The sequence below is a fragment of the Podospora pseudocomata genome, chromosome 7 (assembly GCF_035222375.1).
Source record: "Podospora pseudocomata strain CBS 415.72m chromosome 7, whole genome shotgun sequence".
In the NCBI taxonomy this organism is placed as follows: Eukaryota; Fungi; Ascomycota; class Sordariomycetes; order Sordariales; family Podosporaceae; genus Podospora; species Podospora pseudocomata.
Window position 1 is genome coordinate 1,693,984 of NC_085891.1, and position 25,949 is coordinate 1,719,932.

Below are 25,949 nucleotides of genomic sequence, written 5' to 3' on the forward strand. Positions count from 1 at the left end.
GCCGTGATGGGTGTAAGAGAAATCCAGGTGTGAGAAGAAACATGTGGCTTCTAGTCTAGTAGAGCATGTTTGACTCAGTTTGCTATCACCATTGTTGGGGTCTGAATGTCATATTACCGATGGGGGAATGGTGATTTGGGGCTGATGGAGCTGAATGATAAGGTGGAGCATTGAGGCTGATATCTTTGGACTTGAAGAATACGAACACTGGGCTTTGTGTACTCGGACTCTAATTGGAGAAGACGAGGGTTACCAGTGAAATAAGGGTTAGGGTAATAGTGCACAAGTTGGTTGTTGCGCAAACACAAGATTGTTCCCCTGGGTAAGTGGGGCCGGGCCCTGATCTCGTGCGCACGAGCAGCCCCCCGCGTTTGCAAGTCAGCGCTTTTCCAAGACGCGAAGCGCCAAAGCGAGACGCGCTCCGGAAAGAAAGGCTGATCCGCGTGCCTTCCATCCAATACCAAGCCCAAATGGAGCAGCCCCAGACATTTTGAACGTGGATTTTCAGACACGACTTTGCCCTGAGTGGCTTCGCTCTGTATATGCCTGGTCTTACCAGTCATCTCCTCCATCGAGCACTCCCAACCCTCGAGAGGAATCCCGTATTGTCCGCACGTTGTGTCCCGAAGTTTCGGGCCTATGTGCACTCGGCTCGGCTGACCCCTCAACAACCTCGCCCTCCGCAAGCCACGCCTGTATCAACAGCAACAAAGCCGACGCCGACGACAACCGCCACAATGGGAATGTTTGAGAGGGCCACCGCCGCCGCTGCGAACCAGCAGTCGCAGAACTCGTCTCGTAATGCTAGTCTCAAGAAGCAGCTATTCCCCTCGAGTAGTCCGAATCCAGTCTCGACGTCGACTGCTAAGGTCGATGAGATGTTCCTCAGAGCCAGCCAGCAACCACCACCAGCACACCGTCCATCCCAGTTCTCGAGTACCACGAACCCTTTGAACAGCCAATCGTCCAACATCTCCCGCCCTCCTGTCACCAACCCCAAATCCAATACTCTCTCATCCATTTGTTCAACAAACGGGTCTTTTGCGGACAAGGTAGAAGTGATCCACATTGCGGATGACACCCCGCCACCACAGAACTTCACAAATGAGTGGGACTTGGACGAGGACGACTTTAGCGATGAGATCGACTTGGATTGGGAAGCCCCCTCTGCTCTGCCAGAAATCCCCCGTGCTCCACCGAAGAGTACCCCCCAGAAATTCGACCTGCCCATCCCGACGAGCGAGGCCACCTTGACGTCCTGGCCCGACTCCTCTCCTTCACATTTTGCTCCCCCTCGAGCTCGAGCCCAGCCAGCCCCGCAAGCCCCGGCACCGAAACGAGAGTACCCATACCACGCCCAGCAGGCCCCCGAGGTTGTCAAAAGGCCCAAGAGAGAGCTTCCGCCGACGTGGAAGAAGGAGCAGGCCATCACCACTGAAGATGGGGAAGCCCATGATCACCGCGGCATCAGCGAGGCGACCCCTGACGCAAAGCCCAAGGCCACTTCCTTTTGGGATGCAACCGCCAGTGCTGTAAAGGCTCAGAAGAAACAGCTCAAGACACAGCAGAAGGCACCTGGCGGTGGCAAGCCGGTCACTGACGACGTATCCCGGGATGATGTGCACGATGCTGTGGATCAACATGTGAAAGCAAGCAAGTCTTCCAACGCGAAGGCTGCCGCTATCCAGCTGAGCCAAGAGCAGCGCCATGTCAAGAATCTTGTTGTGGAAAAAGGTCAGAGTGTGTTCTTCACTGGTCCGGCCGGTACAGGAAAGTCGGTCTTGATGCGATCCATCATCACCGACCTCAAAAAGAAGTACGCCCGCGACCCAGAAAAGCTTGCTGTGACGGCGTCTACCGGCCTGGCTGCTTGCAATATTGGCGGTATCACGCTCCACAGTTTCTCGGGTATCGGTTTGGGCAAAGAGGACGTCAACACCTTGGTCAAGAAGATCAGGCGGAATCCCAAGGCCAAGAATCGATGGATCAAGACAAAGACGCTTATCATTGACGAGATTTCGATGGTGGACAGTGACCTTTTCGACAAGCTTTCTCAGATTGGTAGGATTCTACGCAACAATGGACGTCCATGGGGTGGTATCCAACTGGTCATTACGGGCGATTTCTTCCAATTGCCTCCGGTGCCTGAAGGTGGCCGGGAGCACAGGTTTGCTTTTGATGCTGCCACTTGGAGTCTGTCAATCGACCATACCATTGGTTTGACCGAAGTGTTCCGACAAAGGGATCCTGGTAAGAGGCTCTGTCCTGAAGTGATTTGAATAAAACGCTTACCGGAGTCACAGGATTTGCCGAAATGCTCAACGAAATGCGGTTGGGGAAAATCAGCGACAAGACAGTGAAAAACTTCCAGGCCCTGAAGCGACCTCTTACCTTCAGTGATGGCATCCAGGTTACCGAACTGTTTGTCACCCCTCTTGTAGAATGTCTGGCCAGTTTATTAACGACTCGATTTAGGTTCCCCACCAGAAGCGAGGTAGAGCGGTCCAATAAAGCCCGCCTGGACTCTCTAAAAGGGTCGCCTCACACTTTCCAAGCTGCCGACCAGAGTACACTTCCTGAGAACGTTCGGGAAAAGCTCTTTTCCAACATGATGGCACCTCCTACGCTCGATCTGAAGAAGGGGGCTCAAGTCATGTTAATCAAGAACATGGACGAGACTCTAGTCAACGGATCTCTTGGGACCGTGGAAGGATTTGCCACCGAAGATCAGTTTGGTATCGACAATGGTCTTGAAGATGAGTCTGACACCAAGAAGCGAGTCCGCGCTTTTACCAGTGCGCTTGAGAACAACAAGAACGCTGTCAAGTACCCTGTGGTCAGGTTCCACGCTGTGGACGGGTCACAGCGCGTTCTTCTCTGCGTCCCTGAAGAATGGAAGGTGGAGCTTCCCAATGGAGAGGTGCAGGCATCCCGGAAGCAGCTTCCACTGATTTTGGCATGGGCCCTTTCGATTCACAAAGCTCAGGGTCAGACCATGGAGCGTGTCAAGGTTGACCTGAACAAGATTTTCGAGAAGGGGCAGGCGTACGTCGCGCTCAGTCGTGCCACCACGCAGGAGGGCCTGCAGGTGCTCAACTTTAACAAGACCAAGGTGATGGCACATCCGCGTGTTATCAATTTTTACAATAGTTTGTATGGAGCGGACGTGGCGGTGAAGAAAAAGACGGGGACGTTGGACGACTTTGCCTATCAGAAGCCGGCGGTTGCTGCTCCAGCGAAACCGGCTCTGGCGAAACCTGCGGCTGCTCCGGCGGCTACTACACAGCGGCGGGCACCTGTGTATGATGATTTTGATGCGGATGAGGAAGAGGCCATGGCCTCTTTTGGGTGATATATGCAAGATGGTTGGCCTGTCAGGGTAGGGTTGGAGTAAGAAGATTGGCATGGCATGGCGTTTTCTTTTTGGGAGAGGTTTGGAAGCATTGTGATAAATAGGTTGTCTGGGCATGTATTCATTTTGAGTAGTATTTTTTCCATTGGGGGGGTTAGGACATCACAGCTCGACAGCTTTTGAGGGGGGTAACATTAGGAAGGAGGGATGGATGATGATGGAACGGGGACAACTTGGGAGATGCCCTGGGGGAATAAGAAGCTCCTATGGGTATGAAAGGGAGATTTGTATGTCTGAAGTATCAATGATGAGAAGGGCACTGAAGACAAAGTAGTAGCTATTGTGTGTGTGTGTGTGTTTATCTGTTTGGCATCTATAAGATGTGGTGTTTAATGGAATAAAGACCAGGCCTGCTTTGTTTATTCCTTGTTTTTGCCTTTCTAGAACATTTTGACCCGGAAGCATGGGAAGGCAAACTTGCATGAGACTGAGTTGTGCAGTTTGGTCTCACAAAACGATTCAGGGACCGTATGACGGTTGCACGACAGAGGGTGTGTCGTCCCCGTGTTGCGGGGTTTTAAAAGGTTTGGGGGGGGAAGGTGCCCCGCGTTCTTTTGCAGGTGGTGGTGTGTGCATTTTTTAGGTCTTGGCAGAACAGCGGAAGGGGGCCTGGGCTCGGCCGATTATTTGTAACTGGATCTGAATTTATCGATAAGAAAGCAAAACGAACTGTCAACGGGGGAAAGTTGCGACGACCACCACCACCACCATCACCTATCGACTTGGGGAAGAAATTAAGGTCCCGTGCAAGCAGGACAGCGGGACAGTGGGCACAAACTTTCACCTACTGCACACACACAAAACAAATTCGGTGGGAGAGAGAGAGGGATATCAGACCGACTAAACGATTCTCCTTCAACAACCGACCGACAAGCCCAATAATCGAGTTCCCCCCTCCCGGAAAAAAAAAAAAAAAAGAAAAAAAAGAGGACTTTAAAATCCAGTTCACGAAAACACCACCCCACCCCCGAGGGTCACGAACCCAACATCCACCACCCCAAAGCCTCACCCATCCATCATGGCCGAGTTTATTGGCCTCCAGATGCTGGTTACCCTCAGGGGAAACCCGCAGCCGGTCAGGATCCGGGGGACGGTTAGCGGTGTGGAGGCTGGGAATAGTTTGACGCTGAGTAATGGTACGTTTCCCCCCTCTTTAACTCCCCCTTGTGATGGTTGCTGATATTATTCGCAACAGTGTGGTTCCTCCAGACAAACGAGTGGAAACCCCAGCTCAGCATCTCGGCGAGCGAAATCCTCGATTTGAGTCACGATGCGAGTCAATACGCCCCTCGTCAACCGGTGGTGCCCGTGCCTGTTTTCAAGCAAGAACCGCCGGTTAAAATCAAACAGGGACATGAACCTGCCGTGTTTATCGACCCTGCAATTGTTGCTGTGGGGAAGAGGCCTTCGGTTTCGAGTACTGGGCCGGGGAAGGTGGTTGTTCCTGTTGTTGTGGACAGAGATGCGACGCCTACACGGACGGTGAAGCAGTTTCATACTCAGGCTCAGGGACTGGAGTCGGATGAGGATGGGGCTGTGGGGGGAGATGCGGTTTTGGAGTATGGGCAGGTTGCTGGTGGGGGGAGGGGGAAGAAGACGCGACCGCCGAGGAAGCAGAGGGTGAACAAGTTGAGTCAGGAGGCTACTGGGGAGGTTGAGTCGTCGCCTCAGCCGTCGGTGAAGACGGCGGGGAAGGGGAAGGGGTGGAGGCAGACGCCTATGCTGCAGAGCACGCCGAGCTTTCAGCCTTTTAACTCGTTGAAGAAGGTTTCCAAGGGCGGGAGGGCGACGGCGGATAATAATGGGTGGGCTTCGGAGGATGTGACGGATGTGCAGGAGATGGGGGATTTCGACTTTGAAACCGGGTTGGCCAAGTTTGATAAGCAGAACCTGTTTGAGCAGATGAGGAAGGAGGATGTGGTGGATGAGGCGGATAGGTTGGTGTCGCATAACCGGATTCCGAAACCGAAGCCGGGCACGGCGGGGGGCAAGAATTTGCATTATTCGGAGAATGTGCTGGATCACCACCAGAAGACGTTTACGCCGACGATACTCAAGCCGAGTAGGGAGAAACTCATATCCAAGGAGCCGAGCAATGATTTCTGGAACAGCGAGGCGGATGATGGGGCTATGAATGGGAGTGAGAAGTTGAGCGATAGGGCTACGGTTATGGGGAGCAGGCAAGGGTCACGGAGGGGAGAGGGGAAGATGGCGTCGAGCAGGAGGAGTCAGTCACGGAAGGCGAGCGCTGTGCCGGGACAGCCTGGAGGCGGCCCTAGCAGGGTCAATTCTGGTGTAAGCCATTATCATCACCGCACGTCGTCTCTTAAGGGGAGCAGGCCGAGCAGCCGTCTTTCGTCACGGACTGCGGTCGGGGGAGGCAGTGGGATGTCTGTCATTGCTGACAAGAGAAAGCAACAGCTCTCGGCTACGGCTGCTACTAATGCACATCACGCCCCGCATCAGGGGTTGTATGTCCTGCCGTCTAACCGACGAATCGAGACGATCTCGGCGCTGCAGATGTTGAATCTGGAGAACATTGCTCATAATGAGATTGGGCTGACGGAGGAGATGATGACGGAGAATGCCGGGAGGGGGTTGGCGGAGGTGGTTGTTGGGACGGTGCTGGCTGATCCGGCGATCAAGGTTAGGCAGGGGAGCATCGTTGATGCTGCCACTGGGGTCTTGCCCCCTCCTACTGTGGTGGTGTTGGCTGGAAACAACAAGAGCGGCAGCCGAGCTGTTGCCGCGGCGAGACACCTCAGAAACAAAGGAATCAATGTTTTGGTCTGCGTGGTTGGGTTGGAGAGAGGGGAGAGGGACCTGCTGGAGGAGGTGAGGCAGCAGGTCAGGCTGTACAAGAACTTGGGGGGGAGGGTGTTTGCCAAGGGAGAGTTCTTTGAGCACATCAGGAAGATTAGCATACCCATGCTGACGATTGACACGCCGAGGACGAGCCTGGGTAGTCTGGCCAACCCAGCGCCGGTGATGCTGATTGTGGATGCGCTGTTGGGGCTGGCGATCAGCTTTGAAGAGCTGAGGAATGGGGACCAGGCGACGGTGTATGAGTTGGTGGAGTGGGCGAACAGGAACGAGGCTTTTGTGCTGGCGGTGGATGTGCCTACTGGTGTTGATCCGAGCTCTGGGATGGTGAGCGTGGTCGATGGGAACAGGCTCTACGTCAAGCCGAGATATGTGGTGTCGATGGGGGCGCCGAAGAAGGGGTTGTTGGAGGCGATGGTGGCGGCCGATATCAATGAGGGGGAGGATGATATTGCTGTGGCTTCTGCGGTGCCGGACTCGGGGGAGGCGAGTTTGGCGTTGGACGATGCTGTCAGTGAGTGGAGGTTGTTTTTGGTGGATATGGGGTTGGGGCCGGCGGTTTGGAAGAAGGCGGGGACGAAGATGAGAAAGGGGGTGGACTTTGGGGAGAGGTGGGTGTTGGAGATGAAGTATAGGGGGTTGAATGGGACGAATAGTGGTCCCGAGGGGGATCCTGAGGAGGGGGAGATTTGAAATGTGGGGGGGGGCGGTGGTATATCCAACATCAGGGGCGGCGTGGCTGGCTTATCACGAGAGCGTTTGAAGCGACTTTGGAAGTCTTTTTATTCAGCATTTTGGGAGGCGTTAATGTGTCTTTTCATGTTCTCGAGCCATGGAAGCAGGGCGTTAGAGGTTCTGGCATTTTCAGGGTTCAACAAAGCGGGAAGCGAATCGAACATTTTCCTTTGCATGGGGACTTGGGGGCTTTTTCACATTCAATGTATGTAGAGCATCAACACAGACATTTGCATGGGAGAGAGAGGGTGGGTAAATAAACAACGTTTGATCATTATCAATTTCATTCATTTGTGTTTGGTTTTGCAGCATGCCTTCCTTCTATCCACCTCTTTTCTCTCTTTGATCTTTCTCTCTCCAGTAATTATCCAACCACGATGTTCAAGGCTGTCACAAAGCATAAGGCTCATACTACTACTTCCCGATGGTCAAGAACAACCTATCCCCCACGTCTCCCATGCCTGGTTTGAGCATGCCACGTTCAGTGAGCTCGGCATCCAACCCGGCAAGCCAGATCTCTGTCCCCTCTGGCCATTCGTTCGCCGCTAGTTCGACGCCTGGCTTGGCTCCTAGGATGGATAGGACGAGAATACGCTTTGTACCCCATTCCTTTAGGGTCTGGATCGCGGCTGCGGAAGTCCCGCCGGTGGCGATGACGGGGTCGAGGACGATGGTGAGGTCGGGGGTTTTTTCGGAGGAGGAGGAGGAGGAGGAGAGGTGGTTGGGGAGGTTGTTGTAGTATTCTACCGGTAGGAGGGTGGAAGGTTCGCGGAAGAGGCCGAGGTGGTGGATTGGTGGGGGATGGGGTAAGAGGGAAGAGAGGGGGTCGACCATGGAGAGGCCGGAGCGGAGGATTGGGACGAGGGAGATGGTTGAGGGGGAGAGGTGGGTTGTTGGGTAGCTGAAGCCTAGGGGGGTTGTGTCCTGGTGGTCGGGTGATGGTTAGTTAGGGTATGGGGAAAGGGGAAAGGGGAAAGGGGAAAGGGGAGGGGAGGGCGTACTGTTGGCCCTGGGGAGCTGGTGAGAGCGCTGGCGAGGGCTTCGGTGCCAAGGATTAGGGTTATTTCGTTGATGAGGGTTTTGACGTCGCGGGCGGTGGTGGAGGCGGAGCGGAGTTGGGAGAGTTTGGCTTGGAGGCAGGGGTGGGTGGAAATGTGGACGTTGGGGGGGAGGGAGGACATCGTGATGATGGTGATGGTGGTGGTGGTGTGGTTGGGTTGGACAAGCAGAGTACACGACAACACAGAAGACGGACTCGAGATTATGGGACTAGAAAACAGAAGATCTTTTTGTTTGGAAGAATGAGGAGAAGATAGCTGACCACGGATCCGGGACTGGAACGGGCAGGTGTCTGGTTTAACTACCTGGTATATCTTAGGTCTGATGCAAACGGCTGTCCGTCTTTCCACACACGCCGGGCCGGGAATTGGATACCAAGGGTTCCTTTTTCATGCTACGTAAAGCGAGAGGGTCGTGCCCGAGCTTGATTCGCTGTTTTCTGTATGCCTGGTGAGGTATGCCAACATGGCTTACTACCCCGTCCGCGCCTCCGAGACAAGAGATGGCAAGCTGTTGGGCAACATTGAAAGGCCCAGCGAATCGGGTACTGACTTGTGACGACTTTGGCTCCGAGCTGCGATAGCGGTGTCTCTGTCACGGACAGTTGTCGGCTTGGAAGCTAGACCTTGAACGGGCTCTGTACCTGCCTCGTGACAGATGATCGGTGTGAGAACCGGGCGCCGGCGGGAGTCCAGGGAAGGAATGGCGGGGCAGCTCAGGCAGCTCCCGCATCCATGGATGCCGATATGATAACAGTTGCCGATAGCACTAGCAGGGGTACTTCTTGGAAGGCGGCCGTTTCCGAATCCGGAGTTTTCCTGGCATCTGATTGCACCTTCTCATCTTGAAATTCATTGCAAAAAAAAAAAAAAAAACCAATAAAAAAACCGACTGAACCACGTTCCGCACCAAAGGTGACACGCCATGGTTCGAAACACTTGACTCAGGGAGAGACTTGTGGTTGCGGGGAGTTAGATCCCGGTGGACCAGTACAAGGTCACGTCACACAATGACATCGCAACCAGCAGATAGGGTCGCCTACAATAATGACTTAACTCCTGTCGAAGACGCAGGCATTGAGGGCCGCTTTCAACAACTCCCTGGGCCTTCAAGCCCACGACAGACACCTCACACAAAGTCCTCTTATTCACAAGAAGCTAGGGCTGCTCGATGCGCCTCAGCAGCATCCCGCGCCGAGTATGACGTCCCGGATACATATGAAAATTTGGGAGAGACAGCCAACATCCCACCTGTTCAGAACCCGGACGAGGAATCAGTTCATCGATACGAGACACTCGAGCAAGAAAGAGCCAGAGAACAAAGCTATGCTCGCGACCGCCGACGCCAGGATGAGGATCCTGCAACAAGGGCAGCAGTACAAGCAGAAGAAAAAGCCGAAGCAGCAAGCTACCCTGTGTCCAAAAAAGAAACTCAAATCTACACCCTTTCCTACTTAATCTTTTTCTCCATCTTTGGGACACTGGCCAGGCTTGGGCTCCAGGCGATCACCATCTATTCCGGAACACCCATCATCTTCACCTCTGTCTGGCCCAACTTTGCTGGCAGCGTGGTTATGGGTTTCCTGGCCGAAGATAGGATGCTATTCCGGCAAGAATGGGGCAGTCCATCATCAAACGGAGCCGATACCGAACGTGGCAGTGTGTCAGTTGACTCGGAGGGCGCGAGAAAAGCGCACCTTGCCATCAAGAAGACTATTCCGCTGTACATTGGTCTCGCCACGGGTTTCTGTGGATCCTTTACGTCTTTCTCTGCCTTTATGAGAGACGTATTTCTTGCGCTCTCAAACGATTTACCTGCGACCAATGCCCCCAGCAGGAGCGGAGGCCATACTTTTCTCGCATTTATCGCCATCCCTCTGATCACCATTTCCATGTCTCTGGCGGGCCTCTTCTTTGGGGCACACATGGCTAATTTTCTCGAGCCATATACGCCATCGCTGCCTTTTCTCTTTACTAGTAAAATTCTGGACCGTTTAATCGTTCTGCTCGGCTGGGGTTGCTGGCTAGGAGCGATCATAATGTCTATTTTCCCGCCGCATGACAGTTGGCGAGGCACAGCCACCTTTGTGCTGGTATTCGCGCCATTGGGTTGCCTCCTCCGGTTCTATATCTCGCTGCGGCTCAACAGTCGTGCGCCTAGTTTTCCCTTGGGGACGTTTGCTGTTAACATATTCGGGACGGCTGTACTGGGAATGTCATGGGACCTGGCTCATCTGCCGGTAGGGGGAGTCATCGGGTGTCAGGTGCTGCAAGGAATACAGGACGGATTCTGTGGGTGCTTGACGACTGTCTCGACATGGGTTGCGGAGCTGGCAGTACTAGGGAGGAGACATGCGTATATATATGGCGCGGGAAGTGTAGGTACGGGACTGGTGATGCTGGTGGCCATAATGGGAGGTTTGAGATGGGGTGATGGTTGGAATCCGCTGGTCTGTACACATTAAAATATGTGTGGTGCTGTATCATATAGAAACAGTCTGCCAAGGTGTCTGTTCGTAGACGTGGTGGTGACAACCCCTGAATGGCCCCTGAGCAAGGATCATGGCATACGGAACCCTAACCCCAGATATCTGTTGCCCCTCCTTCACTTGTGTCTCAGCTCGTCGCCTCTCGACCCCGCAGCGCCACAGTGAGAGCAAGAGTCATCCAGACCACAGGAGCAACCAGCTCCGAAGCTGAAGCCTCATAAGTAAGAAGAGCAAACCCGGAGTAGGGGGTCAAAGTCAGCACAATCGCAACAGCGCCTTTCGTCCTACAACACCGTCCGAAGTTTTCCCGGTTCTGGACATAGGGACCGTGACTCACCCCACTCTCTTCACGCCAGAGACAGAGAGAGACCTGCAGGTCCCAGACGGCAGCCCAAAATCAACCCCTCTATCAACTCAAGTCGATTCACACGACCCCTCGATAATACCCCGAGGCCACACGGACAAAATGGCTGCCCCACGAAAACCAACGCTCCCCGTTCCCGGCAAGGAGAACATTCTCATCACGAGTGCCCTGCCCTATGTGAACAACGTTCCGCATCTCGGCAACATCATTGGCAGTGTTTTGGTAATGAATTTTCTCTCCCATCAAGTGTTTCAAAACCTGGCTCTCACGGCGGTTCTCGCCCTGCGAGTCAGGCTCATATATTGTTGAAGACTTTCGACCCCCAGCCACTAACACCATCACCCATCTAGTCGGCCGACGTCTTTGCTCGCTTCTGCAGGGCTAGAGGTCTGCCAACCATCTACATTTGCGGTTCCGACGAGTACGGCACCGCAACAGAGACAAAGGCACTTTCGGAGGGTGTGGATCCCGCGACTCTTTGCGCCAAGTATCACGCGATTCACAAGGAGATCTACGACTGGTTCCGGATCGACTTTGACACCTTTGGTCGCACGCCCACAGATGAGCACACTGAAATCGTGCAGTCTGTCTTCAAGCACCTGTGGAACAATGGCTACATTGAGCAGCGCGAGACCACTCAGGCATACTGCCCCGAGCACGAGTCCTTCCTGGCTGATCGTTATGTAGAGGGAGAGTGCTCTCTGTGCCATGACAAGGGTGCTCGTGGTGACCAGTGCGATGCCTGCGGTAACTTGCTCGATCCTATGGAGCCCGATCTTGATGCTTCTGGCAACCAGGAGACCAAGGCTACCGGGTGGCTTATCAACCCCAAGTGCAAGCTTGACGGCACGACTCCTATCAAGCGTCAGACCAAGCATCTTTACCTTCGGTTAGATGCCCTTCAGGGAGAGATTGAGACGTGGATTGCTTCGGCCAAGAAGGACTGGAGTGCCAACTGTACCTCGATTACCTATTCATGGCTCGACCAAGGCCTCAAGCCTCGCGGCATCACTCGTGATCTCAAGTGGGGTGTACCAAGTATGTCGAAAGCTAAGATATCATGAAAACAAGATGCTAACAGTTTCTTCTAGTTCCCACTGGTCTCGACGGTCTTTCTGAGGAGGACTTTGCCAAGAAGGTGTTTTATGTATGGTTTGACGCCTGCAGTATGTCTCTTCTGTTGAAGACAACATGTTTGAAATACTGACCCGACTAGTCGGTTATCCATCAATTACCAAGACATTTACCGATGCTGGGAACCCGAGCGGCACCAACTGGGAGAAGTGGTGGAAAAACCCTGAGGAGGTGTCTCTCTACCAATTCATGGGCAAGGACAACGTGCCGTGAGTTCTGTTGCTTTGCAAAACTGTAAGCACCTGTGAGCTAACATTTGAACTCTAGCTTCCACACCATCATCTGGCCTGCGTCGCAGATCGGCTCCAAGGAAAACTGGACCAAGGTCAAGACCTTGTCCACCACCGAATACTTGAACTATGAGGGCGGCAAGTTCAGCAAGTCCAAGGGTGTTGGTGTCTTTGGTAACAATGCTCGGGATACTGGTATTGATCCTGATATCTGGAGATTCTACCTTCTCTCCAGACGCCCGGAGACCAGTGATTCAGAGTTCAAGTGGGAGTAAGTTCTATGAAATCCCAAGTTTTGATTGTTTGGCCTGAAGCTGACGTTTTCAAAGGGAATTTGTTGACGTCAACAACAACGACCTTCTCAAGAACCTCGGCAACCTTTGCCAGCGTGTCATCAAGTTCACTCAGGCCAAGATGGGCAGCGTGGTTCCCGACTTTGACCTTTCCAAGTTCCCTGCTCTCCAGCAGCACAAGGATGAAGTTAACAAGCTTCTCCATGAGTACAACACTACTCTCAGGGGCCTCAAGCTTAGACACGGTCTCTCGGTCATCATGGCGTATGTTCTCCTCTGTAGAGCATGATGTGTGGATTTCATTCTAACATTTGGTGACTAGTATCTCTGGTCTTGGTAACAAGCTTCTTCAAGACAACAAGCTCGGCAACCAACTCATTGCTGAGGAGCCTGAGCGCTGCAATGCAGTCATCGGTATCGCTCTGAACCACATTCACCTCCTTGCCAACGTATTGGCTCCTTATATGCCCGGCAAATCCCAGGCTATCCTCAAGCAGCTTGGTTTCGACGGCAAGGGCCAGACCGCCAGCATCCCCGATGTCTGGGAGGCTGATGCTATCAAGCCCGGCCACAAGCTTGGCGAGCCCGAGCTGTTGTTTGCTACCATCCCAGCGGCCAAGATTGAGGAGTGGCGCGATGCTTTCGGTGGTGAGGAGCTTCGGAAGATCAAGGAGGCCGAGGCTAAGAAGGCTGCCGAGAAGAAGCTCGCGAGGGAGAAGGAGAAGGAGAAGAAGAAACTCAAGAAGGAGAAGGAGAGAGCCGAGAAGGAGGCTGCTGCTGCCGCTTCTGGTCAGGCTGCTGCTCCCATTGCTGCTGGGGAAACCACAACGCTGCCACTTCGTCCTGCGCCTGCAAAGGCCACAGGGGAGGAGCCTGCACCAAAGAACTGAGTGACTGATAATGGGTATGGATAATGACCGGGACGTTAAAAAGGCGTGTTAGATAGATTTCTTGGTAGCGATCCAGCCGGTTATGATGTACGGTTTTCTGTACCAACCTTGACATGTCCAATGTGATGATGTACGACTCTAACCCTAACCCAAACTCTTTATCTGAGTGAATTCACTTGACAGAAACATACATCATCACCTTCCATGGCCACCAAAATTACACCAAAATATCATCAGATCCCACCAACAAACAAACAAGAAAATGCCACCACCATCAGAAAAGGACAAAACACCAGTCTCGAAGCCAAACCCACCACCAGACTACTTCCCCACCCCGCTGCCTCAATCCATCCGTTCCGACATCCTCACCTGGCGCTTCCCCAGGCCGTTCCACCAGCTCACCTTGACCGGCCGCTCCCGCGCAGCATGGCACACCTCGTTTGTGATTCCCGAGCTGAATCTTCTTCTCGATGCTGGGCTGGTGGTGGGGGCTCACCGACCTAAGCATGTCTTTCTCACTCATGGACATTCCGACCACTGCCTGCTCACCCCTGCCTTCTTGAGGGCCGACCCCCCTCACACCCCGCCGTTGCTGTACTGCCCGGAGGAGATGGCCAGGCCGCTGGAGCAGTTCCTGCAGGGGAGCCAGCTGTTGAACAAGGGGTTTACCGGGTTTGGGGAGGGCGAGGGGGAGTGCAGGTTGGGGAGGTTGGGGAGGTACACCATCACGACGATGAAGCCGGGGGAGGAGACGGGGTTGAGGTATGTGAAGGGGCAGAGGTGGAAGGCCACGGCTGTGAGGTGTGACCATACTGTGGCCAGTATTGGTTACGTCTTTTCCACCACGACGAGCAAGCTGAAACCTGAGTACCAGGGCTTGAAGGGGGAGGAGATCAAGAGGTTGAGGACGGAAGGGGTGGAGATCACGGGGGAGGTGGAGCAGCCTGTTTTTGCTTTCATGGGGGACACCACTGCTGCGGTGTATGAGGAGGGGGGGGAGATGGATGGGTTTTTGAAACGGGGGGTCAGGGTTGTGATTACGGAGTGCAGTTTTTTGAGGGAGAGCCGGGAGCATAGGGAGCAGGCGGATAAGACGAAGCACACCATGTGGAGTGATTTAGAAAGGGTGGTGAGGAGGTGGCCTGGGGTGGTTTGGGTGGTGATGCATTTTAGTTTGAGGTATGAGGAGGGGGATGTGGTGAGGTTTTTTGGGGAGATGGAGGAGAGGCCGGGGAACTTGGTGGTTTGGGCTGACGGGGGGGTTGGTATGGGGGAGGGCAGGTAGAAGGGTGCACATAGACATAGATTGGGGGGTTTGCTAGGTTTGGAATGGAGTAGTTGATGGGTGCAGTGTTACCTACTCGGTCCACATTATCTTTCGAAGCCTTTCCTTTTCTTCCTCGCCGCCAAAGATGACGTCGATGCCTTTTCGGGCGAGGTTGCATATCTCCCGACGGCCCAGGCCAAAGTGTTTGGCCACCAGGGCGTATTCGTTGGACAGTGGGCTGCCAAAGACGCCCACGTCGTCGGTCTATCCATGTTGTCTGTCAGCGGTTCAATCTCCAGCTCTTTTTGTTCCAAGACTTACACCTAAAACAACAACCACCCCTTCCACCTTCCACCACTCCCCAAAGTGACTATTCTTCCCGTCAGCATCTCGTCTCCTCTCTCTTTCTCTCTCAAAGAAAACTCACTGCCCCTCAAACCCCCCACGAACCATACCAGCATGAACATTACAACTCAGACACAACTCCAACCCCACCCCCCTCCTCTCCCTCACTTTCTGCTTAACCCCCTCGCCCAAATGAATCACATGCCCCAACCTCTCCGGCCCCCAGCCCAGCAGCAAGTCCAACTCCTCCTCCGTCCCAGAAACCTCGGCCTCGGCAAAATGAAGCGTGACCTTCAACCCTTCCTTTTCCGCCTGTCGGAACACGGGCGTGAAAGATCTGAGGTTGTCAACCACAGCGGGATCCCCACACAGATCGATCCCCACCACGCCCCTCCCCTTAAACTGCCTGCAGAGCTCTAGCACCTCCTCCGCTTGGGCGAGGGTGTTCCTCCGGTCGACTGAGAGGATCAGCTTTGTCCGGAGGGTGCACCCTTCCCCGGCCTCGAATTCGGCGATGCAGTCGAGGATGGTCTGGACGTAGAGGTGCTTGGTGATGTTGGCGGAAGGGATGGCGCGGGGTGTGGTGCGGAGTTCGAGATAGACGACGCCGTCGGACTGGAAGTCGCGGAGGACGGAGAGGGTGGAGTGGCGGAGGGAGGGGAGGTCGGAGATGAGGGTGTAGATGTAGGAGGTGAAGAGGGGGAAGAAGGTTCGGAGGTCGTAGTCGTGTTTGCCTGGGGGCATTTCGACCAGGGGGTCGGGGAGGGAGGAGGAGGAGGAGGAGGAGGAGGATGGCTTTTGGGACCAGATTTCGTGGAGGGTTTGGCGGGAGATGGAGCCAGAGAGGTGGGCGTGGAGCTGGGGGTTGTTTGTTAGTGGATGGTTGGGAATGATGGGGTTGATGGGGGGGCAACCTCTATTTTGGGGAGGGAGATGAAGTCCATCTTGTGAGAGTTTGGGGGGGAGGGGTTGTTGTGGAAGTCACTGAGGGCTGCTCAAAGTTGGATATGGGGCAGGCTGTGCTGTCGAAGAGGGTGAGGTGCTTTTGAACGTCAGGCATTAATTGGGTTGATTGATGATTCTGTTGAGCAGTGCCACTATATTATGCGTGCATTATTACCTGGGCTGCTGCCCACGGCGTGGTAGGTGAAGTTATCACGAGTTCAACATCGAGGTCGGTGCCAAGCCAGGTACACAATGATCAGCAGCAGCGCCTCCGCACTCAGCGGCCCCGTACGGATCCCGGGTGGTGCCGAGCGGGTGGTGATTCCGTGACGGGTGCCACATTTGGAGGAATGCCGATCTATCTAGAACATTATGCAGCTTTATGTGCCAACTGCCAGCCGGCACTTTCTTGACATTTTACAAAAGTTCCCTTGTACACTGCAGCATGTCGAAAGAGTTCAAAAGGACCGAGGGAAGAAATCGAAGAGCACCCGGTAATGACTCGCCAAGAGATGCCGACAAGACCAGACAGCGCCGGTAGGCCGAGTGAGGTGAGGCATCATGGGCATATCGAGAAGTCGCAGTGGCAGAAAAGTTATTTGACCGAGAAAGGCAGGCTGGGAGAAGCCCGGATGTTGCAATCCCCATTCCCCACGGCCAATGTTAAACCGCGTGCGCCACGACTTTGCATTGGGGATGGCCAGGGTAGATTATCAAGCAACCCCTTTTCCATCGTCCATGCGCGGGTTGGGTGACTCGGGCGCTCGGAGGAGAGGGACAGTTATCCTGTCGATTGACTTGATTGGCGTGGAGTTGGGGGCACAGCATTATCTGGGTGGGTTAGGAACAAAACTCACTGTGTTCCAGATGATCGTATCTCTATCTGTAGAAAATTGAAATTCAAGATAGAGAGAAAAGAGGACCTTACAAGCAGATTGGAAATGGCCCGTGCACAGCTAATGTCCGGGCTGCAGGAGAAAGCCCAAGTCGGTGCATGGGCCCCACCAGGACAGAGCTCCCCTTCTCCTTGTCGCTCGTTCGATCCCGCAGCTTAGGATCCTCCACCCAGTCCACCTTTAATTCAAAGCCTGCAGTTCGCGCCGGACGATCGAGAGAGAGAGAGCTACCGACCGGCACTGGCATTGCTACGGATACAGAGATATTGTTCTTTGCAAATACCGTCCCGGCCGGATGCCTGGTGTTGTTGCTGCTGCTGCTGCTGCTGCCGTGCATGTCGCTTCCAAAAGCTCCCGCAGATTACATTGCAAGATACCACTGGCTGCTGCTGCCGCCTGCACTGGGCGGACACTGGACCCGAATGCACCTCGCTTGGCTCCGTGGTCAAAAGACTCCAAAATACCTACGGAGTAGTATATCAAAATCTACCTGCAATACCTAGACTCCTGGCCAATGATAGCAGCAGTGTCTGATTACAACTGATATCCATTTCTATCATCAGTCTTCAACAACGTCCGTGGCCAGTGCGGTCTGCAGTGCAGTCAGTTCCAGCACCACGGCGCTGTGCAAGGGTGTCGATTCACCCACCACTGCCCCCCTTCCCAATCCAGACACGACTAGGTTGCGCTGGGTAATAATCGCAAAACTGGCCGGTCACCCTCCCGTCCGCCAGCCAGCCGAGAGCTGCCCTTCTTTTTTTTCTTCCTCTCCCTCCTTTTCCTGGCCCCGACCTCCATTGTTGACCAAACTTGACAATTTTCTATTCTCTGGAAGGGAATCTCGCGAATTGCAACCCCAGTGTTGCGATCGGTAGTCTTGTCTTGTCTTGTCTTGTCTTGTCTGCTCTGCTCTGCTCTGCTTGGGCCTCCCTTCTTGCTCGCCTCTCCCCCCCTCTCTCTCCACTTGCTTTCCGATAGTCATTTCATTCAGCAGCGTCGGGCCCTTGCCTAGCTGTTTTACTGGCCCGGCACACCCACCCCTGGAGCTCGCATTCTTCCCCAAGAGAACTCCTGCATCCATTCAACCACACCCTAACCTTCAAACTAGCACCTGCTGTCTCAATCCTGCCGACATCGACAATCGTCGTCGACTGCCACCACCCGCGCGCGCCCATTCGTCAATCGGCCCCCCGCCCCATTGCAGAGACGATTGACCACCACCGCAAAGCACCGCAGAGATGGATCCAGGCCGACCGAACGATGTATCGCCCGAGGCGATGCAGGCACGCATCCAGCAGGCGCGTCGCGAGGCTGAGACTCTCAAGGACAGAATCAAGAGAAAGAAGGAGGAGTTGGCCGACACGACGCGTGAGTAAATGAATGACATTTTGTTCATCCGTCGCCCATTGATTGCCGACTGTGTCTCCCGACACCGTCGCCGCCATCGCCGCGCCCCCCTTTGTGCGATTGAATGAACTGCTGCTTACGCCATCATGTTTGCCACCTCTAGTCCGCGCCGTCGCCGCCCAGGCCCACGAGCAGATCCCAAAGAACCAGCTGATGAGGACGAAGAGAACACTGAAGGGCCATCTCGCAAAGATCTATGCGATGCACTGGTCGACCGACCGAAGACACCTCGTTTCTGCTTCACAAGACGGCAAGCTCATCATCTGGGACGCCTACACAACAAACAAGGTGCACGCCATCCCCCTCCGATCATCATGGGTCATGACCTGCGCCTACGCCCCGAGCGGCAACTACGTCGCCTGCGGTGGTCTCGACAACATCTGCTCCATCTACAACCTCAACCAGAGCCGTGACGGGCCCACGCGCGTCGCCAGGGAACTGTCGGGCCACGCCGGCTATCTTTCCTGCTGCCGTTTCATCAACGACCGGAGCATCCTCACCTCGTCGGGCGACATGACTTGCATGAAGTGGGACATCGAGACGGGCACAAAGGTGGTCGAATTCGCCGACCACTTGGGAGATGTCATGAGCATCAGCTTGAACCCAACAAACCAAAACACTTTCATCTCGGGTGCCTGCGACGCCTTCGCTAAGCTTTGGGATATCCGCGCCGGCAAGGCCGTGCAGACGTTTGCCGGTCACGAATCCGACATCAACGCCATCCAGTTTTTCCCCGACGGCCACTCTTTTGTAACAGGTTCCGATGATGCCACCTGCCGATTATTCGACATCCGTGCCGACAGGGAATTGAACTTTTATGGGGTGAGCAGCGAACCCTGTCTTGTCTAAATTTGCAACTTATCAATACTAATGTGGCTTGATAGTCCGAGTCGATCCTGTGCGGTATCACCTCGGTGGCCACCTCTGTATCTGGCAGGCTGCTGTTTGCTGGTTATGATGATTTCGAGTGCAAGGTAGGACAGACCGAAAAAGAAAAAGAAAAAAAAATTCCCCTGCGTGCGCAAAGTTTGTGAGGCTAACCGTCGGTAATAAGGTTTGGGATGTTACCCGGGGTGAAAAGGTTGGCTCTCTCGTAGGCCACGAAAACCGTGTCAGCTGCTTGGGAGTTTCCAACGACGGTATAAGTTTGTGCACCGGTTCATGGGACGCTTTCGTAAGACCTCACCTCTTCCGATCTTCCGGATCTGTGACACCATGTCTTTTCAACAAAATACTAACAACCGCAACAGCTCAAGGTTTGGGCCTACTAGAAGCCCAACCGTGTGATGCCGATAAACGAACTGTCCTCCCATATGGATACCCGACCCCCACCAATGAGCCGCCTAAAAGAAGAGAGGATTAATCGAGTGCCCCTACTATGTTGTTTCTAATTCAATCTGTCAACACACGCCCTTTTTTTAATCACACCGATCCGGCGTGGACTGCACAGGACGAAGTCACGATATTACCCCCCTGCGCTTTTCATTTTTCTTTTGGCCACACAACGACACAATAACAACAACAACAACAACAACAACTCGCCCTCGCTCACTCACACACATATACATACACAACACGAAAGTCTCGGTTGTCCACTTATTCTAGTGTGTTTTTGGGTGGTATAAACTGGGTTTCTTCTCACTTAACTGGCTCCTGGCTTTTATGTTTTATTGCGGTGCGGGGGTTAAATGTTTGTTTTATTGCAAAAAAAGATCTTTTTTTTTTTTTTTGCTCTTGACGAAACTAACTTGAGGGCCCGAGGAACAGGATTGTATAGGTAGGGAGGGAGGGGAGATAGCAAGGGAACGGGGTTGGTGGGTGGTGGTGTTAGAGAACGAAGGAAGGAAGGGGGAGAAGTTGAGAGTGGTGGTGTTTGGGATGGGTTATGGTGTGGGGGGAAAAGAAGAACTTTTTGTCGTTGGTGGGGGGGGGGGAATCCCTAAGGGTGTTTTTTTCCTGATTATCTTTTTATTTTCTTATTTTTGTTGGTCTTTTTTTATCTTACAACTTACTGTGTCCCCTTTCTTCTACAACTTTGCTAACTAACCACACTTAACACACATTACCACCACTTGATATTTTCTCTTGCACCATAGTTCTTGGCGGGGTTTGTTCTTTTTTTATTTTGTAAACTTTTTTGTTTTGTTTGAGTTTTGTATGGGGAGGATTGGGGGGCCGAGAGAAGGGAGGAGGGCGTGGAGAGGAAACGTGGTGGGCGCGGAATGGGTGGGATTGTAGTAGATCAATGGATGTTTTAAACTAATGATGGGTTGATGCGTATGAAGTTGTGTGTGCTGATGGTTACATTCGGGAAAGCACTGTGGTTGTCTTTTTTGCTCTGGCGTAAACGTTCTGGAAACCTGGTGGGTAAGTACTACGAACATTTTCGCCATAAAAGTGCAGTCTGATGGGGAGGAGCAGAGATACTAGTTCAACAACACTCCCAGGACGTCGTTCTAGATGAGAGAGACGAAAAGGAGAGAGTTGATGTTGGCGAGATCCTGTGAGCATGGACAACAAACCACAAAACAAACGGAGTAAAGGAAGAAAAAGCAAAAGAGGGACGAGTGTTTGATCGGCAACAACCTGCCCTGTGTTTTATAGCACCATCCCACTGTATTGTCGAGTATGCCTAGGTATGAAAGGTGGTGAATTCTGGACTGATACGGTCCCCTCCACCAGGATAATAATGAGGAGATAGCAATGAGACAATAACTGAATCTCTTGGAGGATTATGGCTTCCAACGGAGGGTATCGTTGGGTATCTACCTACCTTGCTTATCAAGCTCGTTTTCCCCTGCTGGGTCCAATACCTAGCTAGATGCATAAAGCCCTGAGATTTCAGTCATTTCTGGTAGAGGATTTATCTACTTGTTATTTTCAGTATTTCTTTTCTGGCAACAGGAGACTGTGTGTTGGGGTCTATGTCTTGGCGTTGTGCTTCAAGGGATCTCTAGCTTTATGCTCAATCCACAACCCTTTCGAGATATTGAGCGCCTTTCCAGGTCGTCCAACGTCTCCTGGGGACGTTTTAGCTCTCTTGTCATAAAGACTCGAACAATGCGTACCGTAGTCACCTAGGTACCTAGGTACCCTGGTATGGTTATCAATAATCTACTTGCTTTGCGGTACCACCATTCTTGACCAAATTGTAGTTGAGTACTCGACTCGGGAGATCCCAGCCTCGCTCTGCGTAAACACTGGGCTTGTCAATGCAGAAGGTAAACGAAGCTCACGAGATATACCTATGGCTCGTTGTATGGTAGTAATAAGCTGGCCACCGATTTTGTCGTGGTGTTTTAATGTCGTGCTTTCACCAGCTTGAGGCACTTGAATATAGAACTAGCTTGTAACCATCTTTGGCGATGTGGAAGTCTTTTATGGGATATAATGACTTTGTGATGAGAAGATTGCCAACTACTTGAGATTGTTTACTCTCAGTGCTTACACATGAGAGTGGAAACTAAGGCATGGAAGAATACTTGGTCTTAATGCGGTCTTATTAGAGGCGATGTACTTTTGCGAAATAACTGCCACTGGCTTGGATGCTTCAGCATAGGGTGTGTAGTTCCTGGTCAACCGTTATCAGGGTGTCCCAGCCTAGGAATAGATCCCTTCCAAGACACGGCGTTCACCGATGGCAAACTTGATTCAAACAGCTCAAGAACCTGATCGTTCTTGCGAGCTGGCTGATGTCATGTGGGGCCATGTCTATCCTTCATGCCTTGATGTTCTTCCGCGACGAAGATCCTGCCCGAGGTCCATGGAGATAGGTATCTGACGCCTGCCCAACTGTTTGAGATAGACTCAAGGAAACGATACTGTAGATCGGCGCTTTACAGTCCCTATTGTCATGATGCAGGTGGTTTGGGTATGACTAACACGGACTCCGAGAACGAACCGTGTTAAGTTGTCCCGTTCTTGAGATTTTCAGGATCATGCACTACATATACCACAAGAAGCCTGAGCGTCGGGACTCGACAGACATCTACCAACCTTCTCGCCGTGTCCGGCCTGTGCGCTGAGCACATTCATCCGTAGGACCGCAGAATCCAATAACTCCTTTTAGATACAGGGAAGGTGACATGATCCTTATGCAGGTACTATCGAGACGTGCTTAGGCCCGGTGCGGAACCATACGGGCGGTGACGCTCAGGGCCACGGCATCGGTGGTCTCGGAGGCTTCACGTCTCGAAATGGAAGGCTTCTGGAAAGAAGGAAAAATCAGACAGGGTGGAAACACGCTAAACCTGATTTCTGGATAAACCCCACCCTCCTGCATCGTGCGGACTGGGGTCTGGGGAAACAAGGGCAAGCAAAAAAAGTGAAACACAGCATGAAACGTGTGCGATGGAGATCTGGCCAGGAACAGGACGTTGATCTGATTTTTGCCGGCTACCGATGGCGAAGAGTTCGTACTCGGCGCCGAGATCTTGCCTCGTATGAGATCATTCATTCGGCTGATGAGGAAGCAAACTGTTGGGCAGTGAGTAGTGTTATAGTGAGCATGACGTTTGATTTGGTTGTTCGGAGGAACCATAGAGCCTTGAACAGTGTTCTTCCGTGTTTGATGTATTGTATGGAGCACAGGACGAGGATTCAGGATCCTCGCCCTCGGGTTCTCCTTGAGGGAGTGTGGAAATAATATGCATGAAGCTCAGCCTCAGCAATGCAGAAATTCCCATAGATCGGAAATCTTTGAATGCCGTCGAAATCCTGGAGATCCTCGGCCTGGGGTCGCACGTTCTGGCCCTACACACTAACCTCCACGAGGGTGGTTTGTTCTGCCGAAAGATGCTGCGCTTTGCTCCCCAACCCCCTCAATTCAAGTCACTAGCAATGTGCTTCTCACCGACTCGTTACTTGTAGGCGAGGCCGGTACGTTCTCCATATCGCCAATGTTCGATTGGCCGCTTGAACAGGAACCAGGAGGGCTGAAGATGCTTGAACTCTTACCATATAATAGCGATTATCTAAGATTATCTAGCAGCTCCATCTCGCTCTGAATCAGAACTCACAAACAATTGTTGTTGGCCCTTGGCCGTTCAACATTCAACGTCGTGCCCCTCCAAGCCTCTCTCACGCCACGTTTGTAAAATTCTGCGCCGTCGAGCAAATCTCCCGTGGGAAGAGATTGAGAGGCTGGAATAAGGTGTAGCTGAATCCTCGAAATCCTTTTTCGTCCTTTCTCGTTGGGCTGTCAATCCCTGTCGACCACGCGACGAGTGCAGGGCGCGAAGCCCGTGCAGCCCCTGCCTCAACCCCTTGCCGATCCCACTTGTGAGGTGGTTCCCACTTCCAGCAACCGCTGATGTTTGCCCAGCCTTTGAGCATCTTTCCCTTCTCCCGTCGCCTTCTGGAACTCTCGCTGCCTGCTTTTTCTGACACGGCGCACCCTCTCACCCTCCACTCCAGCGACCGATCCCACGCTCGGCATCCATTGCCTCCTATCCTGACGTTGCATTCGGCCGCCGCGTGGTTTGATACCCAGAAACTATCGTCTGCAACCGGCTATTCTCCCCCAGCGAACTGGTCTTCCCATCACACGACCCTGTTTTTCGCCCATAGCATTCAAGAACACAGTCACACAAACTTCCCGTGCCGTGATAGGATATTCGATTAGCGACACCGCGGCCCCTGTCGAATACCGGACTCGCCGTACACAGCAGCCGCCTGCCCTACCTGTCAACACGCAGTCCTTCCCGCTCCCCTGAAACCTGGCCGTCATTGCTCAGGCTGTCCCGAATATTAATTCACCACACCCCGCGCTCACACGTCCTTCGCTCCCCCCCTTCTAGCCCACTATGTCGAACCCTACACCGGCCCAAGAAGAATTCGCTGCCTTTCTCGACAAGAATAGCCGTGATTCACTGGACGGAATACACCCCGAAGACAGAGCGAGTGCTGCTAGAGAGGCAGCTGACCACAGCGAAGACGAGGAGGAACAGTATCGCGCTCAGAAAATCGACGAAGCCATGAGGATGCCTACTATGGACTCTCGCACAGCGTTGCGCCTCCCACCAACGTCGTTCGACGACGGCCATTCTACTGGTGTGAAGGGTGTGATTGCCGACGCAAGATCATATGAGAATGCGCGGCAACGGACCTGGAAGGATAAGGCGCGCGCTGTTCGCCGAAGTGTCTTTGGTCTCGAAGGAGGCAGGCACAGCGGGACCGACAGCGACGCAAGCGGAGCTGAGGACGCCGATGAGGAAGAGTTCTTGAACCGCTGGCGGGAAAGCAGAAAGAGAGAGCTGGAGGAGGAGAGCAGGAATCCTGTGCGGAACAGGAGGACAAGCCCAAGCGTCAGGATGTATGGCCGTTTCGAGGAGGTTGATGCTCTTGGCTATCTGGACTCGATTGAAAAGGTTGGGAGGGAAACGGTTGTTGTGGTGTTTGTCTATGACCATCAGGTTTGTTTGAACCGTCCTCGTGCTGGATAAAAGCTTTTGCTAACTCAATAACCAGAGCGAAGTATCAGCGGCAATCGAATCAGCCCTCGTCCCCCTCGTCTCAACACATCCCACTGTTCGGTTTGTCAAAGTACACTACGAGGAAATCGAATTCGACAACGCCGGTGTACCGGCGGTGCTGGCCTACCGCAACCAAGGCGACCTTTTTGCGAACCTGACTGGCATACTGGAGTTGATCCCAGATGAGGACGACTTCGACACGGATGCCCTCAAGAGGATCTTTACCAAGCACAACATTTTGTGATTGCGTCTGGGCAGGTTTTCTTTTGTATGGTTTCCAGTTCGGTGTTGACACTGGGTCACGGTTTGCATGTTCATGTCTGGGTCACTTGGAAAATCCAAGTCAGGGAAAGGGTTGAGAGGCTTTTATTTTCACTTGGTGGCTGGGGCCACCTCAGAGGCGCGCCCCTCTTTTACTCTTACTGGTTTACACATGACGGTCATGTTGGGAAGATGCGAGATATTATGAGATGACTACCAAAGATACCACGACCTCGAGGCTCCCCTTCAGGGTCGATCTTTTGCAAAATGATGGAATGGCATTTTTCAGTTTGGGTTAAACTTCTTGCATTAGTCTCTTGGTCTCTCTGTATCTGAGCTGCTGTATTACTAGGAAGCGGGAGCGCCAGCAGGTCTCGCTGTGTGCAAGCGGATAGGCGCAGTCAGGTTGTATCACATATTGAAACTGAGGAACATCATCACCTTCACCATTCGCCTCCACCACCACCACCCCGCATCGGTACTGTACTGTGATTCCCCTCATTGCCATCTAACGTGATGCCAAGGTGTGATGTGGGGATGGGAGATCGATGTTGATAACGATGACGGTGGAGCGCTCGGTTCGAACTGATATGACGGCAGGGAGCAATCAACCGCGTTCATCAAAGTCGTGCCCGAGCATTGAAGTCGACGGAAAGGAGTGATGATTCATCTCCACTGAGTGATTTGTTGCCTGTGGCGTCAAATTCGATATCTGGCGAGCCTGTGATCCGCACACGACGGTCTGGCTTGGGGTTGACCTCGAATTTAGCTTTGGTTGGGTGAGGATTCGGCCCCACTGTCTGCGGTCATAGTGGGGACAACCATCGTGGAGCTTCTATCCCGGAGGGGGTCGTGTAAGTCGGTAGTTCAAAGAGCGAGAATGCATCTCTTGGTAGGGATTTTGATTGCAGACTCGTTGTAAACAGA

The 25,949-nt window shown here is 53.1% G+C and overlaps 9 protein-coding genes across 9 annotated transcripts; 7 read left to right on the forward strand and 2 right to left on the reverse strand.

The window, feature by feature from the left end:
* Window positions 1–363: 363 nt before the first annotated feature.
* PIF1 (DNA helicase) lies at window positions 364–3,671 on the forward strand. The gene is made up of 3 exons (XM_062893494.1): window positions 364–2,250; window positions 2,304–2,421; window positions 2,476–3,671. Exons 1-3 carry the CDS (start codon window positions 543–545, stop codon window positions 3,350–3,352), a joined length of 2,703 nt encoding a protein of 900 aa, XP_062739309.1. The 5' UTR covers window positions 364–542; the 3' UTR covers window positions 3,353–3,671.
* A 361-nt stretch (window positions 3,672–4,032) lies between these two features.
* On the forward strand, window positions 4,033–6,928 carry EDC3 (enhancer of mRNA decapping; the record flags this gene model as incomplete). Its single annotated transcript, XM_062893495.1, has 2 exons — window positions 4,033–4,548; window positions 4,608–6,928. The coding sequence occupies exons 1-2, from the start codon at window positions 4,431–4,433 to the stop codon at window positions 6,926–6,928; spliced, it is 2,439 nt and encodes an 812-aa protein (XP_062739310.1). The 5' UTR covers window positions 4,033–4,430.
* Window positions 6,929–7,155: 227 nt separating this feature from the next.
* QC762_706520 (uncharacterized protein) lies at window positions 7,156–9,152 on the reverse strand. Its single transcript, XM_062893496.1, has 2 exons — window positions 7,972–9,152; window positions 7,156–7,894 (listed from the first exon to the last, which is right to left on the reverse strand). The coding sequence occupies exons 1-2, from the start codon at window positions 8,149–8,151 to the stop codon at window positions 7,385–7,387; spliced, it is 690 nt and encodes a 229-aa protein (XP_062739311.1). The 5' UTR covers window positions 8,152–9,152; the 3' UTR covers window positions 7,156–7,384.
* Window positions 9,039–10,493, forward strand: QC762_706530 (uncharacterized protein; the record flags this gene model as incomplete). The annotated part of the gene is made up of 1 exon (XM_062893497.1): window positions 9,039–10,493. The coding sequence occupies one exon, from the start codon at window positions 9,039–9,041 to the stop codon at window positions 10,491–10,493; it is 1,455 nt and encodes a 484-aa protein (XP_062739312.1).
* Window positions 10,494–10,983: 490 nt separating this feature from the next.
* QC762_706540 (uncharacterized protein) lies at window positions 10,984–13,428 on the forward strand (the record flags this gene model as incomplete). Its single annotated transcript, XM_062893498.1, has 7 exons — window positions 10,984–11,103; window positions 11,232–11,919; window positions 11,973–12,047; window positions 12,098–12,224; window positions 12,283–12,516; window positions 12,575–12,802; window positions 12,861–13,428. 7 exons carry the CDS (start codon window positions 10,984–10,986, stop codon window positions 13,426–13,428), a joined length of 2,040 nt encoding a protein of 679 aa, XP_062739313.1.
* A 113-nt stretch (window positions 13,429–13,541) lies between these two features.
* On the forward strand, window positions 13,542–14,713 carry QC762_706550 (uncharacterized protein; the record flags this gene model as incomplete). Its single annotated transcript, XM_062893499.1, has 2 exons — window positions 13,542–13,558; window positions 13,666–14,713. The coding sequence occupies 2 exons, from the start codon at window positions 13,542–13,544 to the stop codon at window positions 14,711–14,713; spliced, it is 1,065 nt and encodes a 354-aa protein (XP_062739314.1).
* QC762_706560 (uncharacterized protein) lies at window positions 14,700–19,328 on the reverse strand. Its single transcript, XM_062893500.1, has 4 exons — window positions 15,955–19,328; window positions 15,123–15,898; window positions 15,017–15,065; window positions 14,700–14,959 (listed from the first exon to the last, which is right to left on the reverse strand). Exons 1-4 carry the CDS (start codon window positions 15,982–15,984, stop codon window positions 14,786–14,788), a joined length of 1,029 nt encoding a protein of 342 aa, XP_062739315.1. The 5' UTR covers window positions 15,985–19,328; the 3' UTR covers window positions 14,700–14,785.
* On the forward strand, window positions 17,262–20,081 carry STE4 (G protein subunit beta). Its single transcript, XM_062893501.1, has 5 exons — window positions 17,262–18,249; window positions 18,392–19,110; window positions 19,173–19,262; window positions 19,343–19,462; window positions 19,539–20,081. Exons 1-5 carry the CDS (start codon window positions 18,120–18,122, stop codon window positions 19,557–19,559), a joined length of 1,080 nt encoding a protein of 359 aa, XP_062739316.1. The 5' UTR covers window positions 17,262–18,119; the 3' UTR covers window positions 19,560–20,081.
* A 2,959-nt stretch (window positions 20,082–23,040) lies between these two features.
* Window positions 23,041–25,596, forward strand: QC762_706580 (uncharacterized protein). The gene is made up of 2 exons (XM_062893502.1): window positions 23,041–24,701; window positions 24,757–25,596. The coding sequence occupies exons 1-2, from the start codon at window positions 24,093–24,095 to the stop codon at window positions 25,003–25,005; spliced, it is 858 nt and encodes a 285-aa protein (XP_062739317.1). The 5' UTR covers window positions 23,041–24,092; the 3' UTR covers window positions 25,006–25,596.
* The last annotated feature ends 353 nt before the right edge of the window (window positions 25,597–25,949 follow it).

Excerpts from the sequence above, each read along its gene's own strand:
- PIF1 (XM_062893494.1), top strand. The coding sequence starts at position 543 with ATGCCTGGTCTTACCAGTCATCTCCTCCATCGAGCACTCCCAACCCTC. Across the intron at positions 2,251-2,303 it reads GTTCCGACAAAGGGATCCTG|GATTTGCCGAAATGCTCAAC; the intron begins GTAAGAGGCTCT and ends CCGGAGTCACAG. Across the intron at positions 2,422-2,475 it reads GGCATCCAGGTTACCGAACT|GTTCCCCACCAGAAGCGAGG; the intron begins GTTTGTCACCCC and ends GACTCGATTTAG.
- QC762_706520 (XM_062893496.1), bottom strand. The coding sequence starts at position 8,151 with ATGTCCTCCCTCCCCCCCAACGTCCACATTTCCACCCACCCCTGCCTC. Across the intron at positions 7,895-7,971 it reads CCAGCTCCCCAGGGCCAACA|GACACAACCCCCCTAGGCTT; the intron begins GTACGCCCTCCC and ends CCCGACCACCAG.
- QC762_706560 (XM_062893500.1), bottom strand. The coding sequence starts at position 15,984 with ATGGACTTCATCTCCCTCCCCAAAATAGAG. Across the intron at positions 15,066-15,122 it reads CGTGGGGGGTTTGAGGGGCA|TCACTTTGGGGAGTGGTGGA; the intron begins GTGAGTTTTCTT and ends CGGGAAGAATAG. Across the intron at positions 14,960-15,016 it reads GGGTGGTTGTTGTTTTAGGT|ACCGACGACGTGGGCGTCTT; the intron begins GTAAGTCTTGGA and ends CAACATGGATAG.
- STE4 (XM_062893501.1), top strand. The coding sequence starts at position 18,120 with ATGGATCCAGGCCGACCGAACGATGTATCGCCCGAGGCGATGCAGGCA. Across the intron at positions 18,250-18,391 it reads GGAGTTGGCCGACACGACGC|TCCGCGCCGTCGCCGCCCAG; the intron begins GTGAGTAAATGA and ends TGCCACCTCTAG. Across the intron at positions 19,111-19,172 it reads GGGAATTGAACTTTTATGGG|TCCGAGTCGATCCTGTGCGG; the intron begins GTGAGCAGCGAA and ends GTGGCTTGATAG.
- QC762_706580 (XM_062893502.1), top strand. The coding sequence starts at position 24,093 with ATGTCGAACCCTACACCGGCCCAAGAAGAATTCGCTGCCTTTCTCGAC. Across the intron at positions 24,702-24,756 it reads TGTTTGTCTATGACCATCAG|AGCGAAGTATCAGCGGCAAT; the intron begins GTTTGTTTGAAC and ends CTCAATAACCAG.